This window comes from Mus caroli, chromosome 5 (assembly GCF_900094665.2).
Source record: "Mus caroli chromosome 5, CAROLI_EIJ_v1.1, whole genome shotgun sequence".
NCBI classification, from domain to species: Eukaryota; Metazoa; Chordata; class Mammalia; order Rodentia; family Muridae; genus Mus; species Mus caroli.
The window spans coordinates 86335344-86360383 of NC_034574.1; the positions used below are offsets into that span (position 1 = coordinate 86335344).

Here is a 25040-nt window from a genome sequence, read left to right on the forward strand (position 1 = left end):
GCTATGTGCCCCACCCCCAGCCCCAGTGAGTGAGGATAGGGCTGGGTTACATATCCACTCAGTCAGACACAGAACAGACTCCAGAGGCTGGGGGACCATGAACACAATTGACTACTGCTACTTGGAAGAGACAGTGTTTAAATTTTGTTTTGAATATGTTGAAAAGTTAATGCTATTCAAAATGGCATTGGAGCAGTGACTAAAACCCAGGAGAGACCCTTGTAACTCCTTGGCTCTGTCATAGCTCTGTCATAGCACTTGCAACATTTTGTTTCAGTGTCCTGTTTATGACCTTGATTTTTGAGAGGATCATAAAGGACTCTCTGTGTGTGTGTGTGTGTGTGTGTGTGTGTGTGTGTGTGTGTACACCTTGCAGTCACTTGAATACAGTTATTTATTAAGAGTTCATTAAATTGCAACGAATCTTTTTCTGCTTGCCAATGTCCTCATGCAGAAAAATCTCCCCCCAAAAGGCTCAGTGGCATCTGCTACATGACTAAGAGAGTATTAACTACAGTTTGGACTTTGGCCTTGCACCTCATAAATTTCAGTAAAGCTGTCTTTGGCAGTGGGAAAAACACTCTCCCGAGGGAAAATTGCAGTGGTTAGAGTCTATAATTAATTTATAGAGCATATGATATTATATTTTTATATTAAGATACTATGTAATATAAATGCATTTAATTGTTTGTCTTGCATCCCCGATGGAATGCTGTCACTTATTGACATTATATACAACCCCCAAAGCTTAAAAGTTGACCAATAATATTCATAGAATATTTAAAAAATAATTTATCAACCTTGAGAGAAAATATATGAATTGCATATATTCTCAAATATGAAATTGATCATAACATCAAACTTCTGCATGGAAGGAAACAGATTGTTTGCCCTGAAATATCACAGGTATGTATTTTGTAGCCATTAAAACTTAATGATTGTGCTCCCTCAGAGCAAACAGGTACTTGTGCAACTGGTTGGGATAAGATCAGAATTTATCACGATTCAGTGGCTTCTGAGAACTCACAGAGAAATAAAGCAATAGCTACTTGGTGTACATTCTTATGGTTCTGTGTGCAACATATTACAATACATCAAAAAATTCTGTATGTTTTAATTGATTGTCACCTCTATTTTTCCCCCAAAATGAGCTCACACAAAAGAGTAATTTCATTCAGATGCAGACTTGTTCTATAGAGCTGTCTGGTTTCCCAGGCACATGGCAGATCTGAATTTGGGTCATAAACAGCTCAGAGCTGTCTGACCTCAAGGGTTGTAAGGCCAAACAAATCTGGTGTGTGTGTGAGGTAACACTTGGCCTTCTCCCTTGTGACCCACTTTGATTACTTCTCAGTAGAACATGGAAAAAAGCCAGAAGGGTGATGCTAGCCAAGGCTACTTGGTTGTAGAAATGGCTGATGACGAAGCACAGGGCACAGATCTGGAGGGATAAGGAGATTAGATATGCAAAGCAAAAAGAAAGAAATAGGTCATCCTGAAGCGGCCTTATGAGAAATAAGCAACGCCAATTCTTATCCAAACCGATGCTTAGTGAGTGTGTTATTCCTGTGACTGTACGGATTCTGATCCTTGAGCTTTGCAACCATAATATTAGCATGTGAAATCGGTTTGCATAGTTTGCATCTAGGTTGGTTCATCCAGTTATCTAATAAGGGCAAGGTTCAGTTTCCATGTTGGCTGCTGAGCCATACACAGAGAAAAAGACCCATCCCAAGCTGTAGCTTATACGGTGTCCTGTGTGAGTCTCTCCCAAGCACAGGTCCCTGATCGTGTGAATAATTCTAGAGTTACAGTTACCAAGCCCATCTAACCACACTCACTGTGCTTTAGCAATCTCTGTGAGTTGCCTTATTGGATACTCATGAATTTGATACTTTTAGGTAAGGAAATGTGCTAAGTGTGATGGTACATACCCTCAATCTAGCCTTAGGAGGCTGAGGCAGGAGGATCATGAGTTTGAATTTAGCCTGACCTACATAGTGAGACTTAGTCAGGAGAGTTAAGGAGATACTCATGTAGCTTGCTTGGGAGAGTGCTAGCCTAGCTTGCACGTAACCTTTAACCCTGGATTTCATCCCAGTACTGCATAGACTGGATGTCGTGGTAGTGCTGGACTATAATCCCAGCACTTAACAAGTGGAGGCAAGAGAACCAGAAGTTCAAAGTCATCTTTATTTACATAGATTCATAGGGATTTCATAACCAGAGCGGAACACTTGAGACCCTGTCTAAAGAACAAGAGTTAAGTAATTTGCCATTGTAAGTCACATAGATACTCTGAATAAAGCTGAATACAAATATATTTGAATACAAATATATTTAGCACTATATGGTCAACTGATCAGATTTACATACACACTTGTCCTTCATCTCCTAGATTGCCTTCAAGACCTGAGTTATACTGGGTTTACAAAAGTGGGAAGATGGGGGTCGTTAGGCCAGCAGGTTTCAGGGCCCATCCTAAAGACCACATTTCTGTATGTTTCAGGAACTAGGCAGCCAGCATCAGGAGTATGTGTATTTCTTGTAAGCCTGTAGAGCACACATAAAACGGTGGCTCCATAAGTGCTCTCCCAATTCAGGCCCCACAGAGCTTAGCCACTTCATGTTTGCTCAATGAAATAAGAACACAGATGAAATATTATCAAAAGGGCAAATGTAACATCTTAAGTATTAGATGTATGTGGAAAACCTCAAGGCTGATTCCAGGAAGCTCATCCAGGAGAGAAAGGGCTTTCTCTGCCACTAATTCCGTTGTTTTCTTTAATGTTTTTAAACCACTTATTTGGTACGTGTGTGCATTAGTTACGTGTAAACTGCTGAGATAAAACACCAAGATGCAGGCCACTTACAGAAGGAAGGCTTTATTAGACCTGTGGTTCCAGAGGGATGAGTCCATCAAGGTGTGGAAGCCACAGGTGTGAGAGGTCAGATCTTAAAGCAAGTGTGAAGGAGGGACTGAACACTGGGAGTGGTGTACAGCTTTGAACGCCTGAGGCGGGGGGGGGGGGCATCTATCATTTAGATCACTATTTTCTCTCTCTCTCTCTCTGTATGTTTGTATGGATGGATATGTATGTATGGATGCATGTGCACATGTGTGTGTGTTTGTCACAGCACACATGTAGTGTACAACTTGGAGAAACTGGCTCTCTCCGTCCATTATTTGGGTTTTTGGGATTGAACTCAAGTCACACTTGGTGGCAATCCCACTGAGCCATGTTGCCCACTCTCCATCATATTTTCTAACAGATGAAGCAAAAACCTGCAACTGAATTAAATGAAACATATTTTTTTTCCACCTCAGAATTACGAGATAAGAAATGTACTTGTCATATTCTGTTTACCATATTGTAACAGTAACAATTTTAACTTTAAGAAAACAATTACATGTTTGATTAGAAAGAAAGTATTCTTGGTTTTTTTTTAAGCTGTAAGTTAAATTTATCTTTTGCTGATTGTTGAAATTGCACAAATATATTTTTTAAAGCCTCTAGGTTTGTCTTCAAGTTGCCTTGGCAGATAAATAGACATTTCGTATTTTAAAACAAAGCTGGTTTGAAATCGGCCAGGATAGTAGGAGGATGACAATCTGTTGTAGATAGAGAAAAATACATATATTTAGATTTTCAATGATTCACTGCAGCATGATTTTGCCTTGGCTGGGTACATATTAAAGCTTACCTTAAATTAAGTAGGTTGAACTTGACTTGTATAGAAATTTAGAGTTCAGAACCTTTAGTCAGTGTTTCCAAATGATAAGCGTGGAAAATGGATTCCTATGTTCACATGATAAGGGTTTATCTATTCACATGATAAATGTGAGGACGTGCCATCCATATTCATGACACATGTGCATGCATCTGTGCACACACACAATGGACATATGTATGAGGTAATAAAGTTTCAGAATGTCTTTTGGGCTGAAGAAGTGCTATTGAAGCTGTGCACAGCTGCACATTCCTGTAACTCCAGAACTAGGGTAGGCAGGAGGAACCTAAGCGCTTCGGTTCAGTGAGAGGCAGTAAGGGAGAGTGCAATAGATGAGAACACCTGAGTTCTAGCACTTTTGTGTACACAGAGGGATGGATGCATCTGCACACTCACATGCATTTTACACACATTGTGCATGCAGAAGCACACTCACGTGCATGCACCCACAAGTGCTAATTATTTGCCCCCACTTTTTGCTAATAAATAATATGCCTCATGATGTTTCCATATAAATGGTTATGTATAAAATCTTCTTTTTAATTAAAACTTAACTTAAAAGTGAAGCAAACTTTGGGCCTGTTAAAGAAATAACCATTGTATGTTTAAGGACAGTTGTATTAGCTGAGTGTGGTAGCACATGCCTTGAAATCTTAGCACTTCAGAGGTGGAGGGAAGAGGTTCAGAAGTTCAAGGCCAACTTGACTATGTAGTGAGGTTTAGGGCTGTATAAAAAAATTGTCTTTTAAAAAAAGAAAAAGGAGAAATAGTTGTTTTTGAGTTTATGCAATATTTTCCTTTAAATCCAGCAATCATCTGGAAAATGTTTCTTGAATGCCTGTTCTGCATCCAGCTGCAGGTGTATAAAGAGCAGGACACAGAGAATCTGTCATTCTAATCATTGTTTTCAAGTATTATTAATGTCATCCCTGCTGGATAGCTTTCATAGTGCTGGATGGGTCTATGAAGACTGCTGGAGGAGAAATGAGAATAAGCTGGACCTTGCAACAAGATGTACCTGTTGGTACAATAGTGGCATGGCTATTACAGGAGTAACCATTGCTTCCTGACTGGATTTGAGGCCTACTCCACAGGCGGGAACTCACGCCTGGTCCTGAAAACCTAGTCAAAGCCTCCTGGCTGGAGAGGCCATAGGCCCTGGAGGGGAACCTGCTCTTGTTGTTTTAGAAGCCGGACAGGCCATCAAACTGCTTTCTAACTATGTATGTTTATACCCATAGATCAATGCGGCTCCCGGTCTTGGTCCATCAGAGAAGCTTTCTGTGCTGGGCAGCAGTCAATGCAGAGGATCCTAACGGACTGAACCAAGTGCTGCGAGTTAGAGACTATGAGTTCTCAGCCCTATGTCGGTATCAATATCATCACCCTTCTCAGCAAGCTCAGGGAGCAGTGACAGAAGAGGCCCTGGAAAGACTGAAGGAGCTAGAGGACAGGAAGGAGCGCTGTGACATGCCGCCTCATGGATGCGACTTACTGCTGTACTCATGAGCTCGCTGCAGCTGGGGTTGCCTGTACAAGATTCAAGTCCAGCACCATCCAACAGGGTTGGAAGAGGGACTCAGGAGGCCCTACCCCTAGCTGAGGTGCTGTTGGCTGTTGATGGCTGGTGGGGAAGATTCATTTTTCTTTGAGGGTCTTTGGATTTCAGGTAGGTAGGTTACTCATCCCCCAATGTGAGGGGGAGGGTGGCTAGAGAGATGATCCAGCAGTTAAAAGTGAGTACTGCTTTTCCAGATGACCCAAGTTCAGTTCCCAACACCCAATATCTATAACTCCCAACTACCTGTAAAACTCCCAACTATGTATAATTCCAACTCTAGGTGTTCTTAGATCCTTTTATGACCTCAGCAGGCACACACACACACACACACACACACACACACACACACTTAAAAAAATAAATCTTTTTTTTTTTTTTAAAGAACAGACATGAAATTAGGAGTGAGACTTGTTGGGAGTGTCTGGAGAAAGTTAGATGAGGGGAGAAGTGAAAGGAGATCTGATCAAAATATTGTGTATCAAAACATGTATGAAATTCTCAAAAATATAATAAGAAGTATCATACACCCACAAGAAAACTTTAGCATAATAACATTAACTGTGTAGATTGTTTCTAGGTGATTTTTTCATATATTTTTATAATGTAATTTTAGTACTTTCATAATTTTAACACACAATTCATTTATAGGAAATAACAATATTTTGACTTAGGCTACCTATATCCAGAATCATGAATTACATAAATCTGTGGGAAGTATAAGCTCTAGGAAAGAACATTCTGAAGGTGGAAGTTCTAGCAATACGGACTCTTGGGTAGCTTGAATCATGCCATTTTGTTCTTGGGGAGGAAGTGGCTCACTTTCAAAATCAATGTACATTTTCAGTTGAAGAGAGAAGACAAAGTCACACAACAGAAGCAGTTTTTTTAGAAGTAGGCCAAGAAAAGTTTTCTATATGTTTATCTTCCTCTCTTTCCTTTCTGTCTTACTAGCAAACCTTTTTGTACATGTGTGCTTTTGTACAAATCTCAGAGCAATGTTGCTCATTGGCTCATCTCTTTGCCACCAGCCTCTAAGCTCCCTGAGAAAGTCATTTTGCATCTTTGTTTCTACCAGAGTCACACTGTGCCTAGAATAGACCCACATATTTTTATATTAAGTGTCACAAAAGACACAGAAAAAGATTTTAAAATGCAGTAAAGCACATAGCTAGGGTCAACTGAATACCTTAAAAGCATGATTTTCATGGATGGTGAATCCATGAGTTTCTATCATATGTAATGTAAAACATTAAGAGATTATATTCCTATGTCAACATAAAACTTAAAAACAGTGGCCAGTGAGATGGCTCAGTAGGTAAGGGTTCATGGAGTTTGATCCCCAGGGCCTACATGGTGGAAGGAGAGAACTAAATCTTCTCTGACCTCCACATGAGTTCTGATTATACACACATGTACACACACACACACACACACACAATTTTAAAAAATGAAAACAACTTACAAACATTAAGCAACACATCAAGTGCTGTGACCTGGTGACTTCTGGCTTCCACCTACTCTGTGAACACCACTTTCATCCTCTCTGCTTTCCCAGTGGTATGCATGGCAGAGAACTCAAGCTTGCTATTTTTAGCAATGAGTTATCAAAGAGTCTGGGACTCAGTGGAGCTGTGCTATGCAGGTTCTGAGATGATGGTGGCAGAGCCAGCCATTGAAGGGGAAATTTCTGGTTTCTTTGGAGACTCAGTTGTGTCATGTGATGTTTTTCTAAAAGCTGCCAGGAAAAAAGGCATGTGATATGTTTTGCTAGAGCAGATGTTTGAGAGAACACATGGTGTTTGGAAAGGGTATAAGTAGAACCCAACGGACAGTGGATGACAGTGTAACATTGGTTTGCCTTGACATTCTTTGGTGGTCTTTGTTGGGCTTTGCTGACACAGGTCTTCATGAATGGTGCTGTGTTTGCTTTCTTTGCTGATAATCATTTGTTATGACTAGAGAAAAACACACCAAAGAGCTTCTTGTGATATTCCAGCAGCCTCTGTGGACTCAAGCCAATTGGCAGAGCCTTGCAGTTTCTTCTGGATTGAACTGCCATTGCTGGCTTGTGAATGGTGTTAGCAAGTAGATCAAGTTACCACTGTTGATTTGTGTGAGCTGTACTGCGGATACCCTGACAACAAAGACTGGAATCACCCCAAGAAACTATTTCTAAACAGGTACACATCCCCCTTTGCCCTACTAACCTTTTCTTTCTATTACTTCTTGTGATTGGTGGTCTAGAAGGGAGGTTAAAGTGATTAAGAACCCTTATTAAAGTAGGTTTTGAAAAAATCTAAGCCCTCTGTTGGATGTAGGATTGGTAAAGATCTTTCCCCAATCTGTTGGTTGCCTTTTTATCCTATTGAGAGTGTCCTTTGCCTTACAGAAACTTTGCAATTTTATTGAAGACCCAAAAATGAACCCACACGCATATGGTCACTTGATCTTTGACAAAGGAGCTAAAACCATCCAGTGGAAAAAAGATAACATTTTTAACAAATGGTGCTGGCTCAACTGGTGGTTAGCATGTAGAATTCGAATTGATCCATTCTTATCTCCTTGTACAAAGCTCATGTCTAAGTGGATCAAAGACCTCCACATAGAAACAGAGACACTGAAACTTATAGAGGAGAAACTGGGGAAGAGCCTTGAAGATATGGGCACAGGGGAAAAAATTCCTGAACAGAACAGCGATGGCTTGTGCTGTAAGATCCAGACAAATGGGACCTCATAACATCGCAAAGCTTCTGCAAGGCAAAGGACACTGTCAATAAGACAAACAGGCAACCAACAGATTGGGAAAAGATCTTTACCAATCCTACATCTGATAGAGAGCTAATATCCAATATATACAAAGAACTCAAGAAGTTAGAGTCCAGAAAACCAAATAACCCTATTAAAAATGGGGTACAGAGTTAAACAAAGAATTCTCAACTGAGGAATACCGAATGGCTGAGAAGCACCTAAAGAAATGGTCAACATCCTTAGTCATCAGGGAAATGCAAATCAAAACAACCCTGAGATTCCACCTCACACCAGTCAGAATGGCTAAGATCAAAAATTTAGGTGCCAGAAGATGCTGGCGAGGATGTGGAGAAAGAGGAACACTCCTCCACTGCTGGTGGGACGGCAAGCTGGTACAAACACTCTGGAAATCAGTTTGGCAGTTCCTCGGAAAATTGGACATAGTTCTACTGGAAGATCCAGCAATACACTCCTGGGCATATACCCAGAAGATGCTCTGACATGTAATAAGGACACATGCTCCACTATGTTCATAGCAGCCTTATTTATAATAGCCAGGAGCTGGAAAAGAACCTAGATGTCCTTCAGTAGAGGAATGGATACAGAAACTGTGGTACATTTATACACTGGAGTACTACTCAGCTATTAAAAATGATGAATTCATGAAATTCTTAGGCAAATGGATAGAACTAGAAAATATCATCCCGAATGAGGTAACCCAATCACAAAAGAACACACATGATATACACTCACTGATAGGTGGATATTAATCCTAAAGCTCCAATAACCAGGATACACTTCACAGACCACATGAAGCTCAATAAGAAGGAAGACCAAAGTATGGGTGCTTCGGTACTACTTAGAAGGAGAACAAATATGGAGATAAGGTGTTGAGCAGAGACTTAAGGAAATGCCACCCAGAGACTGTCCCGCCTGGGGATTCATCCCATATACAGTTACGAAACCCAGACACTATTGTGGATGCCAAGAAGTACATGCTGAAAGGAACCTGATATGGCTGTCTCCTGAGAGGCTGTGCCAGAGCTTTACAAATACATAGGTGGATGTTAGCAGCCAACCATTGGACTGAGCACAAGGTCCCCAATGGGGGAGTTAGAGAAATGACTAAAGGAGTTGAAGGGGTTTGCAACCCCATAGGAAGAACAACAATATCAACCAACCAGACCCCCTCAGAACTCCTAGGGACTAAGCCATAAACAAAGGAGTACACATGGCTCCAGCTGCAAACGTTGCAGAGGATGACCTTGTCAGGCATCAATGGGAGGAGAGGTCATTGGTCCTATGAAGGCTGGACAGATGCCCCAGTCTAGGGGAATCCAGGGCAGGGAGGTGGGAATGGACAGCTAGGTGGTGGAGCACCCTCATAGAAGCAGGGGCCAGGAGGATGTGCTAAGGTATTTCTGGGAGGGAGGGAAACCGGGAAAGGGAGTAACATTTGAAATGTAAAGAAAATATCCAATATAAAAAAGAAAAAGAGAAAGAAAAATCTAAGATTACAATTCATGGTAGGGCAGTCAGAGATTTGCTGAGTACAACCAACCCTCTGTGATGATAAACTGGAATATGTGTCCTTATCATAAGATGGCAAGCATTCAAAATGTCTGAAAAATAGTCCTTAAAGGACAAATTGGAAGATAGTAGCAGTTTCCAAACATTTGCACACTACTGATATAATGCTCTTACAAGTCTCAAGATGTCTCAAGTTCTTAGAGATCAGACAGAGATCAGTGGGCCTCTTCTTTTTGCTCTGCCATTCTAGGTCAGGCACAGTTGATTTAGATACGCTTGACATCTTGGCACTGAGTAATCTAAACTGTTGTAACCATTTTGAGTGAATTTAATATAAAATATAGACAAGTGAGTTAGGATTATATTCAAGTTATATTCCACCTCTTTTCCCCCCCCTCTCCTTGAATATCAGAATAACTTAGTAAAATAAATAAAAAGCGTGGGTGCTTAGACCGTCTGGATTTGGAATCACACTTCATCACTGTCTCCCTAATCAATCTTCTAAATGTCTATCTTTAGACATGGCACACTGGTTCTGTTTCTCTGAGTTGTATAAAGGGAAGAGGTTTTAATTGCTGTGGTTGAGGCTGTTGTCTCACCTCATGTCAATTTTTATTTAATTTGTGTGTTTGAAGGTCTTTGAGCATTCCTCACCACTTCTAGAAAGACATCGAGGTGAGGACATAGCACTTACAGCTCAGCCTAGCTGAAACAGTAAGTGTCGGGGTCAGCAAGACTGTCTCAGGGTTAATAAGGTAGAATGATACAGGAAGACACACAGCCCCAACCTCAGGCCTCCATATATATATACACTTGTATACCATGTATACAACCCCATGCTGCATGCATGGGTGAACATGTGTGCACCCCCATACTGCATGCATGGGTGAGCATGTGTGTACCCCTATACTGCATGCATGGGTGAGCATGTGTGCACCCACTTCACTGCCCTGCAACACACTCAAGACATTCTGGGCTCCTGGTTTCATTGGACACATGTTAGACAAGCACCTGATGACTGGCAAGATTCCAAGCCTAAGCCTTCCTGGTTCATCATCTATAAGTGCTTTAATTAAAGAACTAAAAGATAAGACACACAAAATGGAATATGAAGAAAAGTAATGAAAATGTATGTGTTCAGAGATCAAGAGGTAGCCTTTCATTATTATTTTTTAATTTGGGAAGAATAGAGGAAAGTTTTTGAGGGAAGGGAGTTTTCAAGACAGGGCTTCTTTGTGTAGCCCTAGCTATCCTGCAGTTCGCTTTATAGTCCAGGCTGGCCTCAAATTCAGAGATCTGTCTGCCTTTGTCTCCTAAGTGCTGGGATTAAAGGCATATGCCACCATGCCTGGGTATGGAGGGTAATTTTTAAGTAGTAGTATTGCCTTTAAGAGGAAAAGAACTAAGCTAGATGTAGATAGGGCACTGAAATACAGAGAGAGAGAGAGAGAGAGAGAGAGAGAGAGAGAGAGAGAGAGAGAGAGAGAGAGAGAGAGAGAGAGAGAGAGAGAGAGAATATTAGTGGTATTAGTGGAATTATTGGTAGGTTCCTGGATTCTATGGGAATTAATGAAGAAGAATGAGAAGCCATCTGGGAAAAAAGTAAAGGGATTTCTTGGCTGTGTGGTTTCTGTAATGATGGTGTATGGTAACTAGTTATGACAGGGTGAAGCTAATCAGTCAGAGAATGAGGTGCCACATTCAGTACTCATCTGGCATTCTGCTAGAGCCACCACCAAACCACACGAAGCTGTAAAGACCACATGCCGAGTCCACATGTGGAAGTATCCTGGCTGCCGGTCTCACTTAGTTGGGACTCTGCCCATACCAGCCTCTGAGTTTTGACATGATTACACAGTCGCAGCCACCATCTGATTGCAAGTTCTGAAGAAACCCTGAATTAGGGCCACCCAGCTGAGCTCACCAATCCCCAGAGTTATGGTAAAGTTATGAGTGTTTTAACTCACAACAGTGTTTGGAATTCCATGCACTTTAGCAATAGGTAGTGGGAACAGTAAATACATGACAACTTTTATAAATTTGTAAAATCTATAAATTTTCCTAGACTCATCTCATGCCAAATAAATGCTGAGTTTCATATATACTTTTATATTTGTAAATTATTATTTTTTCTCCGTAAGGAGAGCCTCTCCAAATTATCAAATTCCCCATGCTCTGATTTTGCTCCCACCTGTAGCCATAATTTCTTATTCATAATTAAGTTTGAAAACGCACTATATGCAATATAACAGACATGTGAATCTTTAAGGCAATCTTTCTTGCTGGAATTTGAAAAAAAAAAAACCTTCGTTTGGAAAACACATTCAAATGTTAACAAAAGCAAATTTTAAGTTTGCATTCTTTATTCATATCACTTTAAATGTCAACTGTCTTTCCATTTGCGATCTAAATGAGAAGATCTTGTTTTTACAGTGAAACTTCTTTTTAGAATAAGATGATATATTCAACAGATGGCTCCTAAATAGTTCTCTGCTGAAAGTGGTAGCTTTACATAGATCGCATTGTGATGTCAAGATAAGACAGGAAATATTTGACTTATTTTATGGTTCTTGGAACAAATTAACAGGAAAAAAAAGATCAAAGGAAAAAGGTACATCCTATAATGTACAGCATCCCTTAATAGAGTCTGGGTCTCTTTAAGTGTAGCTTTGGAAGCTGATATGTGTCTTGATTCTAGTTCCAGCTTGATGATAGGCTAAGACGGAGGTCATCGACAGGCTGGGCATCATACTGAGGCACAGTCTCTTAGAAAGATTATCTGCTTTGGGGTAGATTCACTATTCTGAGACAATCAGCAGGATTATCTGTTTTTTGTTGTACTCTTCTTTGCCAGCTTCCCATGTCATGTCAAAACGACTTCGCTTATGTCAATTGACTTGTAGCCTAACAGAAAGGTTCCTGGATAGTGAACCTGTTGACCCTTGTCAAATGAGTTTTAGTCAAGGCTAACTTACCTGTGAGCTAAAAGAACTGGGAATGCAGAACTGGCTGTCTACAATCTCTGGCCCTGCTGCTGTTGGTCCCCAAGGTATGGACCATTATTTAGGGGTTGGGTATATCAACATCTGGGAACTGGCTGTGCTGTGGTTATCACCAGCCCTTCCATAGGCTTATGAGCACTTTGCTAGAAAACAGATATAGTATCCATGATTATTATCAGAAACAACTAAATATCAACATGGTAAGTTGATGGCGTATCTTTGTCTCTTGCCTGTAACAAAGTCAGAAAGAGGATGCCTCCTTGATTTATTCTGCTGATCGTTTAAGAAAAGGCATGGATAATGATCTATTATGCAGATTATCTCAGTTTTTCTAGGTTAAGACCACACATGAGCTCTTAGTTGAAAGAAGTAGAATCACTTCAAGATGGCATCCTGGCTTGGGTTATAAGTTCCCTGTTTCACTGTTTCTGGGACAGACATTCCTGTCTCCTTTGTGGCTTCTGCTAGCCAGAGTTAATCTAAACAGGAAGTTTGGGCTGCAACCATTTTCAATGCAGAAAGGAGCTGGGCCTGGAGCCAGAAGAGCAGGGACATGGGGAGGGGACGCACAGAACCTTCAGCACATAACCCAGGACCTAAGGTTCTCTTAACTTGCAGGGCTGCTTCCCATCAGATTTCTTTGAGGTTAACCATGATTCCTTTGGTAAACATCATGAAAAGTCTTAATAGCTCATTGTGTAGGCAAATTGCTTCTATGAACAAAGTAGTCATAACTATCACCGCCCACCCCACCCCCTACGTTCAGGACAAAGTGAACCATTGAAGGTAGTATCTCTAGTGAGCTGGAAAGCTAGAACTCAAAGCCATCCTGGAAAGCACTTCTGCCCGAGTGTAGCTGCATTAGGGCAGAACCTAGGACCTTCTTTTACTTATTTTTGTATTTCTGAAGTCTTAGTGTATATTCATTAAATGCCTGTAGTATAGAGTTTGGAGATGGGCCTTGATGTTGGGACCCTAGTCCAAAACATGCAAGTCCCTAGATTCTATCAGCAGCGTTGCTGAAATCCTTCAATGTGTCTGCCGAAGTGGTTGAGATTTGCTGGCAGGTCTCATGGACTGTAGACAGGCGTCAGAGTCATTAGATAGGTAAAGATGATCACGGACCCCTGATCTTCCTCCCTCCCCACCCCTGGATTACAGGAATGTGCTACCACTACGGGCCCGAGCCATTGTTTCTGAGGAGAAAGATGCTGTTTGGAAAAGCTATAAGAATTCAGATGCCCTCATTCAGTCTAGAGATGCTCGGCTATGACTCACTTAGATGAGCCTTGAAGCAGCTTTTTGAGACACCCAATTTTCTTTTTGGTTAGAAGCTGTCTGTGAGCAGGTTGAAGGACACCCTTTCAGAATCAAGAATGGGCTACATGCTGGCTTTGTTGTTGAGTGGCTGTTGTTGCTGCTGCTGTTTCCTGTCTGGCTCCCTTCTGGTTTCAGTCTCTCCGTTCAGTTGTCATGCCTTCAGATGGGCCATTGCTGATAATGCACCACCTAATCCTAGTGTTATAGAACTAACAAACCTTCCCAGTGAGAAATCACCCTACACACTTGAAAATTAATAAAGGAAAACAAAACAAAACAAAACAAAACAAAACAAAACAAAACAAAACCTCTAGTATAGTGAGGTCCTGGCGCTGGCTATTGCTCAAAGAGGAGTCAGCCAAAAATAAAAGATTTTAACTAGCTTGTATACACCTTAGACATATGCATTCCACATATGCTGTTAACCTTTAAACTTCTTCCAGGTCCCAGGTCATACTTAGAACACAGACAGGAGACTGCAAGTCTGGCCACTTGGTCAGACAGGAGATTTGCACTGCAAAGATATTGCCAGAATTATTTAAGTGCACCAGTGTTGTTTTTTTCAAACAGCTGTTGTCCAGGTTCATCTTGCCCATCTGTCAGAACTATGCTTTTTCTGATAAGAGCACAGGAGACTTATGGTGGTTGTGACTCTGTTCTGCCCCCTTGAGTTGCCCTTTAGAGGCATGGTCTTTGATGTGGGGATGTCTCAATGGCCAATTGAAAGTCAGGGTTGTCTTCTCTAGTTGTGAAAATGGAGCCTCACTGGAGGGCAATCTTGGTGAAGGAATGTTAGCAGAGACTTTCACAGCAACCCTTAGCTTCAGTTATGGAACAAAGCTTTCTTTCTTTCTTTCTTTCTTTCTTTCTTTCTTTCTTTCTTTCTTTCTTTCTTTCTTTCTTTCTTTCTTTCTTTCTCTCCATTTCTAACAAGCCTGGTTACTACACTACTATTTCCCCATCATATTGGAGGCAGCACTCCTTTAGATAAATTCTACTTGCTCTAACTTAGTATGTCCTGAGCAAGTTTATTAGTACATCCTTCACTGGGTCAGCTTTCCTGACCAAGTTCCTCTTGCTCACTGCCACGCCCCTATCACTGTGCTGAAGAAGACCCACCCAGTATCGCATAATAAAGGGAATTCCCTCTATCTTTTTTTGGGTGCTGAAAGAGTTTTGCTTCCCTTATTTTATATGGGTGATTGTCTAGGAATGTGGTCTTCAGGAATTGCTCAGAAAAGCCCAAGATGAGCTTAATGGTTTCAGCACAGGAAGAATGTCTTGTTTTAATAAACAGCACCTACAGGTCTGGTGCAGCTAGCCGAGGAGATAAGGACAAGGCCAGTCTGCAGAAAGACTTCAGGGAGAGGGAGGGGGAGGGGGAGGGGAGGGAGAGAAAAGAGAGAAGAGAGAAGAGAGAAGAGAGAAGAGAGAAGAAGAGAAGAGAGAAGAAGAGAGAAGAGAGGGAGAGCAAAGAGAAAATCAGAGCAATCTCACTTCCTGGAAAATCATTAAAAGTTTGCAGTGGGGAGAGGATGTAATTTGGGGCTAGTATTTTAAAGGGCTGCTGTCTTTTCATATTAAAGAGCTAAATGGATGGAAGTGGAAAGTCGGTGAATTCACCAGTATAAAGCATCTCACTTTGCAGGACTATTCACATCCTGTAAAAATTAGCATATGTTTTGTATAACTTCATACCCTCTAGAGGGCTAAGAAAAGGATGGTTTCTTCGAGCTTTCTCTTTTGTTTCTCTTCTCCCCCTTCTGACAAGGTCTCACTCTGTAGCCTAGGCTATCCTTGTACTCACCACAATGCCCCTGCCTTAGCCTTCCAAGTGCAGGGTTTGCAGCCGTCACACTTGGCTGGCTCTCTTCCTTTCTGTCTCATACAGTATGTTATTTATAAAATCTCCTGCCACATTCTTTTACACTTCCTCTTTCACATCACTTATTTTATAGCCCTGGCTCCTTTTCTACCTTTGCCCATTGGAACACAAAGCTCTCCCCAGTCTTCTTGTTCGGTTCCTAAACTTCTCTCATCCGTTGTTTCTTTCTCTCCGCTGACCCTGTTAGCTGGGCTTTTCCCTTGTTGCAAGATATATGTCTGAACTTTAATCATAGCTCCATTCTCTCAACGAGTCGCCAATTGCTGTGTGAGTTTACAAGCATAGACTTTCATCCAGATGTACGTCACTAACGTAATAATTTAAATAATGCTTAAAAGATCAACCACACCTCGAATAAAATTATATAACCTGTAAATCATTTATAAGTGGTATGCTAATATTTTATGATCTAAAACTAAGAAGGCCACACCCCTCTGAAACTGGAGTGCTAGCTAGCCCTTTGGTGTTCTCTTCCTCTGCTGGTCTGTGCTCCAAACAGATGTCTGAGTCTCTTTCCAGCTAATACACAAAGCCATCTATTTGAGTAACTCTTCAGCTGTTAAAGCCGTACTAGGTGGCCTCTAGTAGTTTATAAGCTCCAAAGTGACTCACAGAAAACACACCCAAGAGTAGAAAACTCATTTCGGAGAGGCTAGCTGTTTAGAATTCATGAAGGCTCTAAGTTACCGATTTGCATGTTTGTTAGGAGGCAGAGATCTAGGGAATAGAAAGTAAAACAAACAAACAAAACCAAAACAACCTAGGGACTTTTCCTGCCTCCCGACAGATACTCCACTCCGTGTGAAAGTTAGCCCTGCCTAAGGCATCTAGTTGGTTTAGTTTTTGCTCTGCCTTAGGAGAGGTGTCAGATTAATAACAACGTTAATTATAATAGACAATAAATGATAATTTATGGGCGATCAAGAACCAAGCGGCTGTGGGAGCCTTCATTAAAACCAAAAGCAAACAGCACAACCATGACCTCTAGAAGCACACTATTATACCTATTAGATATCTATATACCCTCATCAATCTGCAGTTTTTATTGAAAGGTCTCTCCTTTGAACTTTTTATTATGGAAAAAAAAATTCAAGGCACACAAATGCACTAACAATTCTGTAATGCAGTCTCTACTACCCACCGCCCAACTTCAACAAGTCAGCTGTGTAGCCAACTAGTTGAATTTAGCTTTTTTTCTTTCCTGAGTCGGATCGACTTAAAAAAATTATCTCGGTAAGCATCTTGGAATGTTAAGAGCTTGACTGCTTATTGCAAAATACACCGGTGGTACAACTAAGGAGCTCAGGACGCCCTTCTGCACTCGTGGAAACGCTGTTACAGAGTTATGCGACCTCGGATTTTCGGGGTGTGACCAGAGGCGACAGCCTCGGGCCTCGCCTAGACTGAGTTAGAGCTCCTAGGCAGCTGTGGACCCCGGCACGTATCGGAGCGCCACAAATGCCACCCACCCAAGCATGCGCAATCCAGACCCCAGAGTTGCTAAGGCCCCCGAAGAAGATAAGAGAGTCGGGATATAATGAGAGCCAATCAGAGGACGCAACAGCCAATCGGCCAGCCAATCCAGATTCGAGATTAAATCAAGTCCTCAGCAGTCGGTTTGCCCCACCCTTGTCCAATCAGGGAGCCCGCTACTTTGGGCGGACTTTTCAAAACAGCGAAAACAAAACAAATCGGGGACCTTTAAAAGGTGTGAGGCGTCCAGAAGCGGTCTCCTTCCGCTCTCCGATCGGCTCGCTCATCTTTGGTCCCTTCCGGTTCCATTCTGAAATGAGGCTGGAATTCAGATTCCACTCCCTACCATAGATCCTGGCTCCGCAAGGCCAAGAGGAACAGAAGGGGCCAAGAGAGGCTGGCTCGGAGCAGGGACTCTTTTTCTCAGATCCACTGGGCGAGCGAGCGAGGATCCCTCCGCGCGCAGTCACGCGCCCCGCCCCTTGGGGGCGTCGCAGACTCAAAACAAAAACAAGGGGTTTGCTCAGCTCGGGAGGCTGCGGCGGAGCCGGGAGGAGGTGGCGGTGCAGGGCGGGCGCTGCGCCCCGCTGAGGAGCAGGATGCAGCCGGGGCTGTGAGGCCGGGCGGCGGCGGGGAGGTCGGATGCGGATCTCGGGGTGCCGCTGAGGAGGCTGGTCCCCGAGCTCGGAGACGGGTCCGGACGCCCCCGCCGCGCCGCGCCGGTCCGTGACGCTGGGGCCGACACGGTGAGTGGGCCTCCCGGGTGGCTCTGGGTTTGGTGGCTCCGGGTCTGGATCGCGGTTTGCTATGATGGTGGAGTCCCCCAGCTGCAAATGAGGTACTGACAGGGGCTCCGGGGTGTTCTGAGGCTATATGGTGGACTGACAGCCCCCGGGCTTCGCACCGTTACTAAGCCCAAGTATTAGGCTCCTGCTCGCCGCGGGCGTACTGGACTCCCCACTGTCCCCCCAGCACCCCCCGAGCTACTGGGCCACCCTGTCTCGAGTTGCGGGGCTCGTCAAAGCTGCAGAAGCTGCGGGGGCAGCTTGGAGGTGGGCTCCGCGACAGGCTCCCGGGGCGGGGCTCCGAAGCCGCCTCCTTCCAGTTCTTTGTTCAGTCTCGAGACTCCCCCTCCCTTCTCTCCTATTGTGCAACGCCCCGCCCCAGAACCCGCTTCGGTGGCTTCAGTCTTCCGGTCCCCCGCTTTCCTCTAGGGCCCAGAGTCTAGTTAGAAGTCCCTGCTGTGCTGTCCAGGTGATGCGGACAGTAGGGGACTTTACGCTTCTTGGACACTTTTCCTGTACGTCAAACGCTGTCGGCCACAGAGCTGGTCGGAACTAGCCCTGGCCAGCGGAGGTGACCGAGATACCCCCCTCCCCATGCCACGCCTCCTTGTCTTTAGGGGAGGATTCCCCTGAGGCTGGCCGACGTGACCGATTCCCCCTCACCCGGTTCTGGCTTGCGTGATCGAGGCGCCCCTAGCTGGAGGCCAGCTCCTTCTGCTCTCACACCCTTCGTATCCGGATTGTATTCTTAACCGGCCGTGATGTGTTTGCTGCAGATGAAGGATTTGGGGGCCGAGCACTTGGCAGGTGGCGAAGGGGTTCAGCTTTTCGGATTGTTGAACTTCTACCTGGAACAAGAACAGAGATACCAACCTCGGGAAAAAGGGCTGACCTTGATGGAGGCTACCCCGGAGGTAAATTTGAGAATTGATAGGACTTGGGGGAAGGTGGGAAGGTAACTTTTTGTTTTTCCTCATACCAAATCAGTACCAAAGGCTACAAAGTTAAATCCAAAATTGGCCTCCCGGTACTAAGAAAAACGTGAAACTGCAGAGGGTTCTGCTTTTGTTTTTAGTCAATGTGGAAGTTATACCAAGTGTACTACTGTAGAGGCGTTTCTTCTGGTGGTGGGAAATTCCTAGAGAATATTTCTAATAGGATCTTAGATTGTGTCAGAAAAACCTCATCAAGGAACCCACATTCTGCTGTAACTGCCTTGGGTGGGGCAACACTTCACCTTATATTGAGTTGGCTAAAGTTCTGTATTGGATAAATTTTAAAAGCAGTGATTTATCTATTATATCTGAACGTAGTGCGATAGCTTTAGGAGGTCACGTGTACAATGGGGAAAACTACAGGGAGAGTAGGTTTTGAACCACCTCTATTCCATTCTAAGAAAATAAACTTTGATTCTTGGTTTTTAATTTCAGAATGATAATACTTTGTGTTCAAGACTGAGAAATGCCAAAGTGGAAGATTTAAGAAGTTTAACTAACTTCTTTGGATCTGGCACTGAAACTTTCGTTCTGGCTGTCAATATTTTGGATAGATTCTTGGCCCTTATGAAGGTATTTAATTGCTTTTTATAAAATCCATATTATATTTTATATCTTTATTTTGTTAATTTTTATTTTACTTTTTGATACATGGTTTCTCTGTGTAGCTCTGTCTGTTGTGGAACTAGTTCTGTAGACTGGCTGGCCTCCAACCTCAGAGTTCTGCTTGCCTCTGCCTCCCACTCCCAAGTGCTAGGGTCAAAAGTGTGTGCTTCCACTTCTGACAAATCAACATGTTTCCAATGGCCAGTGCCTAACACAGTCTCTAACACATACAGGACTCAGTATTTGTCAAATGAAATGTAATAAAGCCTCCTGATTATAAACTTAAATTAATCAAATTGTGATCATTCATACTAGAGAGACTGGAAAACTGTATTTCTGCGTCTTCAATAAGGTTTTGCTGTGCCTCTTAAATATGTCCTCTAGTAAGACATTACAGAGGAAGACCACTATGCTTTAAGTACTCTGTGTGTGCTTCCAGGGATTCAGGGAGTTAAGAAGAATTAACTAAAATTCACTTTGTGAAAAATACTGTAATATCTGTTACAGGCTCATTTATAGAAGTGCCCAAACTGAGTGAGAGGAAAGAAGCTAGACTTTTTATAAAAATAAAATGCTGTGTGTGGGGTGTGTGTGTGTGTGTGTGTGTGTGAGTGAGTGAGAGAGAGAGAGAGAGAGAGAGAGAGATTTTCATTTGTTATCTTGTTTCCCTTGGAGCCTGCATGGTTTTAACACTGAAGCAGGACAAAGAAGTATAAAATTATGCTAAAGTTGATCTGCTCCTTTCTCTGTAAGGTCCTTCAAAGCAGGCAGCCACTGTCTTATTAATAGTCAGCAGCAACCGTTAAAAACATGGAAATTCTCTGGCCAATAGGATCGCTGTCAGCTGCTGGGTCATGTTTTAGGGCCCTGAGAAGAAAAGGGCAGCCATCTGTCCGCAGCAGCAGATGTACATATGTCCTCCACCCTGCAGGGTTCGTGGGGGTGCTTCTCCTGGGCAAGATTACATCACGTAATGGCAGAGTTTCACACAAAAAGAGAAGGCGCGGAGTAGTCTCCCTTCATCCAGGCAGGGGAGTGTGTGTGGTATGTGGTCATGAGTGTGCGTTCAGAGGGTTTTTTGTTTGTTTGTTTGTTTGTTTTGAGGGAAGATGTACTATTCTCAGTTTTACTAAGTCAGAAATACAAATTATATTTCAGTGCCAGAAAGCAAGCTTTTAAACTAGTTTTGGGTTTTTTTTTTTTAAATTTGCATGTAAATTTAATAAATGCTTATATAGCCATTTTTTTCTTGTTAAAGAGTTTATGGTGGTCTGAAATGTAAAATGATTGTGGGTAAAGGTGAGTGCATCTAAGAGAAGCAACATGGCATTATTTCAAGTGTCGTTTGTTGCCAAATCAAAGTATGATTGGTTCCTCGTGTTGTTTTCTAGGTGAAACCGAAACACCTGTCCTGCATTGGCGTCTGCTGCTTTTTGCTGGCCGCCAGGCTGGCGGAAGAAGAAGGTGACGTTCCCCCCACGCACGACGTGATCCGGATCAGTCAGTGTAAATGCACAGCGTCTGACATTAAACGCATGGAGAAAATCATCTCAGAGAAACTGCACTATGAGCTGGAAGCTACCACTGCCTTAAACTTTTTGCACTTGTACCACGCGATTGTATTTTGTCATACTTCAGAAAGGTGAGTGGGGCTCAGCGGAGTCACCCCAGGCCTTCAGGTGACTGCCACCAACAGGAGGAAATTAGATCGCCAACAGATTGTTGTTTTACTCTGTCCAGGCTTTCAACTTGGATGTGAGTGCTTAGAAATCAAGGAACTGTTCTAAAGGTTTAATACATCCTTCCCCCTTGCTTTGTACAGGAAGGAAATTCTCAGCCTCGATAAACTCGAAGCTCAGCTGAAAGCTTGCAACTGCCGACTTGTCTTCTCAAAAGCAAAAGTGAGTCTCTTTCTTGTTTACACGTCTTACAAGAGCCTATTTTGATTTTTTTTCCCTAATGTTTGTTTATTTTTTTGTAGCCATCTGTATTAGCTCTGTGCCTTCTCAATTTGGAAATAGAAACGATAAAATCCGTGGAATTGCTGGAAATTCTCCTGCTTGTTAAAAAACATTTGAAGGTAAATATCTTTGTTTTTTTTGTTTGTTTGTTTGTTTTAAAGCAATCGTCTTTTCTTGTGTTACCTTTTTTTCCCCCTTGTGTCTTAATTACTCGATACAATCCTTCATGAAATTCTCAATGTCTTTGTTTATTTTTCTCTTGTATGTCAGGTGTTAGAATTTTTTGACCCAGACAGTATTAGTCTAGATGGAACTCTGACTTGGTCAGCTTCCTTCTGAATGCAGGTGCTCGTTCTGGGGACTTGTGCCCTATGTGCCCTATCCAGGATAGCTGTCCTAGTCCTCAACTCTGCACTACAACGTACTCTAAGTACACTCATGGACTAGGCGTGCCCAGAGGCAGGAGAGCTGTGCATACTCCCAATGACTGTTCTCAGCTGTGGACCAGAAAGTATACTAGATATACCAAGGTGATCGAGGAATCCCCTCATGTCAGTGTCTGTAGAGCTGAGTCAGCGCAGTAGCACTACCAAAGGTCATTAGCAGTTTTTTTAAAAGCTCCTTAGGTGGGCTACTTCTGTAAGTTTTTGCAGTTGTGAAAACCAAAACCAAAAGCCCAGTGCTTTTCCTTGCTTAAACTAATAGTCTGGTTAAGGAAGTGCAAAATTTAACATGAAACGGTATGCTTGTTATATTGTGACTTAGTGTTAGATAATGGTGAATATGAGAAGTACTTTGGGGGTTATTAGCAAAGAAGTAGGCAATCCAGGATGTGTGTGCTGCCTGGGAGCCTGGACCATCATCTGTGAGAATGAAGGTTTGGACTGCAAGGGCTTATGCTAAGACATGGGTAGGCTAAGTAAGTTGGGAAAGTCATTTTTAGGTTGGACATGCAGGTTGAATATTCAGGCTGCAGTCACAAACAGGGTAAGTGTATCCAATTCAAAAGGTAGCTCTCTAGAAGCCAAGTATGTAGGTGAATAGGGAAACATGGATAGCCATTTCAGTTCAATACCCAGAATCCACAGTGAGAGAACTGACTTCATAAAGTTGTCTCCCTACCCCCATACACACACACACCCTAAAAACAATAGAGTTTGTCCTGAGTTTTGAAGAAAGGGCTAATATAATGACAATCAAAGGAGATCATTGAGGACATATGTAGGGACTGGTAGTTGCTGTGTTACAAAGAGCTAAAGATATGGCCAGCTTCAGTGGAATATAGAGGCCAGAATGGTCTGAAAGAATCCATTTTTAAGTCAGGTGATGGCATCACCCAGAAGACTGAGGTGGGAGGATTGTGAGCAGGAAGTCAGTGGAGTCCACACAGTGGGTGAGTGCAAGGACTTCCGGGCTCAGTGAGCCTGTAAAACATGGACAGAAGCCTCGTGTTAGCTTTTCTCTGTCACAGCTTTCTCTCTCTCTGAACGTGAGCATGGCAGTGATACATGAGATCATCTTCATGTCTGGTGGGATCAGTTCAGACAGCATTCTTTAGGTGGGGAGGGCCTGCCTTTGGGAACTTCTTTGATAATGCTAACTTTAGTTTGTATCTTCTGTCATATAAAAATGTGTACCATAAGCAATTGAAACTGTGATTTGTTTAAGAAACCTTTATTACAGAAAGAAAATAATGTTTATAGCAGATGTTAAATTTCTTTTGTTCAGCACTACTAAAAAGTGTACTTGGTTGGTGTTTTCTTAGAATAGGCAGATATTTTTTGTGGGTTGATTCCTGTGTAAGTAATTCTTGAAGTGTTATTTCAACCAGCAGTTCCCATGTTTTGACTGCACATTACAATTGACTGTAGGACTTTAGAGACACTTAGCAGCCAGGTCATATTCTCATCTGTTGAATCAGGGTACCTGGCACCAATTACCATGTGACTTTAAGGGGCAGCAAAGTGTGAGAACCATTGTTACAACATCTTCATCTTCCTACCCAGATCAGCGACACTGAATTCTTTTACTGGAGGGAACTGGTTTCTAAATGCCTAGCAGAGTATTCTTCGCCTCAGTGCTGCAAGCCTGATCTGAAGAAGCTGGTTTGGATTGTTTCTCGACGCACTGCGCAAAACCTCCACAACAGCTACTACAGTGTTCCTGAGCTGCCCACTATCCCAGAGGGGGGTTGCTTTGACGGAAGTGAAAGGTAAGCAAGCATCTTCCACAGACTAAATGTAATGGTGGGTTTTGTTAAAAACAAAGCAAAAGAATCTATAAGGGCCAGCAAGGTGTCTGAGCAGGTAAGGCCACTTGCTGACAAGCTGGAGTTTGAGTCCAGAATCCACACTGGGAGGAGTACCAACCATCGTAAGTGATTTTTTTTTTCAACTCTACACATGCTGTAACATACAATACACCCTCTCCCTCCCTCTTCCTCTCTGTCCCCTCCCTGTCACCTGAGATAAGTAAATACATGTAACTTGGGAGGCAGAGGCAGGCAGATTTCTGAGTTCGAGGCAGCCTGGTCTACAGAGTGAGTTCCAGGACAGCCAGGGCTACACAGAGAAACCCTGTCTCAAAAAACCAAAAAAAAAAAAAAAAAATTGAAAGAAGAACCGGGGTGGAGACGGAACTCAGTTGGTAGTGTTTCATGGCATGCATGGAGTGTTTTGATCCCCAACACCATTAAACCAGGTGTGGAGTTGGAGGCAGGACGGCCAGAAATTCGAGGTCATAGTTAGCTGTTCCTGATTTCAAGTCCATGTTACATATGAGATGCTGTCTCAAAAAGAAAAAAATCCCCTGTGGAGAGTTAAAAGAGAAAAATCCCTCCTTGCATGGCAGTGGTTTTTCATGCCAGAAAATGAACTAGTTTTTTAAAAATAGACAATTTGTAAACCTCACCTCAAAGGGTACTTTTATCTTCTCATTTTACTTACTTTGGAGACACAGTTTGGTTATTAAAACAAAAGCAACGCAAACAGTATCCGGGCTTTTCCTGGTTGGCAGGGATGGATGCGGGGGTGGGGGGTTGGGGTGGGGAGTGGAACACAAGAGCCATCGTTGGCATCGCAGACGCCACACAGACATCTCTTTTCCAGTGCTACACTTCTGTAAAGTGAATTTTACTAAATTTGATTGTGTGTGCTATCAGCTAAGGACCAGAAACTCCAGTTTCATAGTGTGTTCTTGCTTTGGTGTTTGAGGGAACCAGTCAAGGAGTGACTGATACAAAGAATACCTTTAAACAGATGCAGATTCGCAGAATTCTGTGGTTACTTCTGCTGCAGTTAATGGTACAGACAGAAGAGATGGCACTTTGTGCAGCTCTCTTAAGAAGGGATCCATCCCATAATCAGCTTCCAAACGCTGACACCATTGCATACACTAGCAAGATTTTGCTGAAAGGACCCAGATATAGCTGTCTCTTGTGAGA

General features: G+C 42.7%; 1 protein-coding gene across 2 annotated transcripts in view; it reads left to right on the forward strand.

Annotated features, from left to right (window-relative positions):
• The first annotated feature begins 17772 nt into the window (after positions 1–17772).
• Ccng2 (cyclin G2) overlaps positions 17773–25040 on the forward strand; it is a 9639-nt gene continuing 2371 nt past the window's right edge. Inside the window, exons 1-7 of one of the 2 annotated variants that reach the window (XM_021162932.2) lie at positions 17773–17997; positions 18813–18950; positions 19467–19604; positions 21029–21279; positions 21460–21538; positions 21619–21717; positions 23605–23810. In XM_021162932.2, the coding sequence (XP_021018591.1) occupies positions 18813–18950; positions 19467–19604; positions 21029–21279; positions 21460–21538; positions 21619–21717; positions 23605–23810 (911 nt within the window). In that variant the 5' untranslated portion in view covers positions 17773–17997. Of the gene's footprint in view, positions 17998–18031; positions 18090–18812; positions 18951–19466; positions 19605–21028; positions 21280–21459; positions 21539–21618; positions 21718–23604; positions 23811–25040 lie in introns of those variants that run through there. The other variant, XM_029477998.1, reaches the window with a different exon arrangement.